The 980-nt window shown below is 37.9% G+C and overlaps 1 protein-coding gene across 1 annotated transcript in view; it reads left to right on the forward strand.

Annotated features, from left to right (window-relative positions):
- Positions 1 to 67: 67 nt before the first annotated feature.
- LOC102756423 (chromosome unknown open reading frame, human C1orf101) overlaps positions 68 to 980 on the forward strand; it is a gene marked incomplete at its 3' end in the record, with an annotated part of 8,160 nt that continues 7,247 nt past the window's right edge. Inside the window, exon 1 of the mRNA XM_006753132.2 lies at positions 68 to 682. Coding sequence (XP_006753195.2) covers positions 107 to 682 — 576 coding nt within the window. The remainder of the gene's footprint in view (positions 683 to 980) is intronic.

Here is a 980-nt window from a genome sequence, read left to right on the forward strand (position 1 = left end):
TTTGGAAACAAGAGTGAAGAACAAGGAGAAATCTATAGCATTTTATTACTATTTGATTTATTTTACCCAGGTTTATGTCGATAAAAATTTTTTTAAAGTTTTAAAGATGATAAATGCCAGCACTTTGCAAGATGGATGGGAGCTGAGAATGAGACCATGTAATTCTTATCCTTTCTGTTCTCTTCTTAGGGCCTGGCGTATCTCACTACCAATGTCAGGAAAGGATATAATAAAAGAGATCAGAGGAAATCAGGTGACTTTTCAAGATTGCTTTGTTGCAGACATCCTTCTCCTCCTGGGCTTTCCTTGGTTCACAATACCTGAGGTTCCTGGCTTTTTACCCATCTCTTCACCGCTTGGTAGTCAGTTAATGATACACTGGGATACCTGTGCTCCAGCATCTATTGTTCTGGTGGCCGATATGGAGACCTTTCAGACCAACGATGCATTTCGTACGTGGACCAGAATCAGAGTGCCTCCAAACATCCTGACTGACGAAGAAAGAAGCAATGTGTCTGATGTGAACCTCTCCCGTGATGGGGTATTTTTTTTAATAAATGGTATCCTCTATCTAAAAAGTTCGACCAGATTTGCAAAACTGGGAAGCAAGGAAAATCTTCCTGAAGGTGAAATTATTGGCATTACATCAAGAAGATGGTGTTGGCACAACTATCTATCGAAGGTTAGTAAAATATTACGTATATGTATTATACTTACACATTTAGATATTCACCATACCTTTTAATTCAATAAAATATTAGTCTATCCTCTGCAGGTTTTTTTGCTGAGTTATTTTACATAGCTGTCAGTAGCTCTATCTTCCTGACTTAACTTCTCAGAGCCCTTACGGAGCTGTACCTCCAACAACAGAGAATAAAATGAATCTTTTGAGTTATTGCGCAATGTCACTTAGTCATATTGTGAGAGTTTTGTTTTGTCTTGTCACAGGCAAAAGGTCAAAAAGTTATTTTCCCTAAACA

The sequence above is a fragment of the Myotis davidii genome, unplaced genomic scaffold (genome assembly GCF_000327345.1).
Source record: "Myotis davidii unplaced genomic scaffold, ASM32734v1 scaffold13231, whole genome shotgun sequence".
Taxonomy (NCBI): domain Eukaryota; kingdom Metazoa; phylum Chordata; class Mammalia; order Chiroptera; family Vespertilionidae; genus Myotis; species Myotis davidii.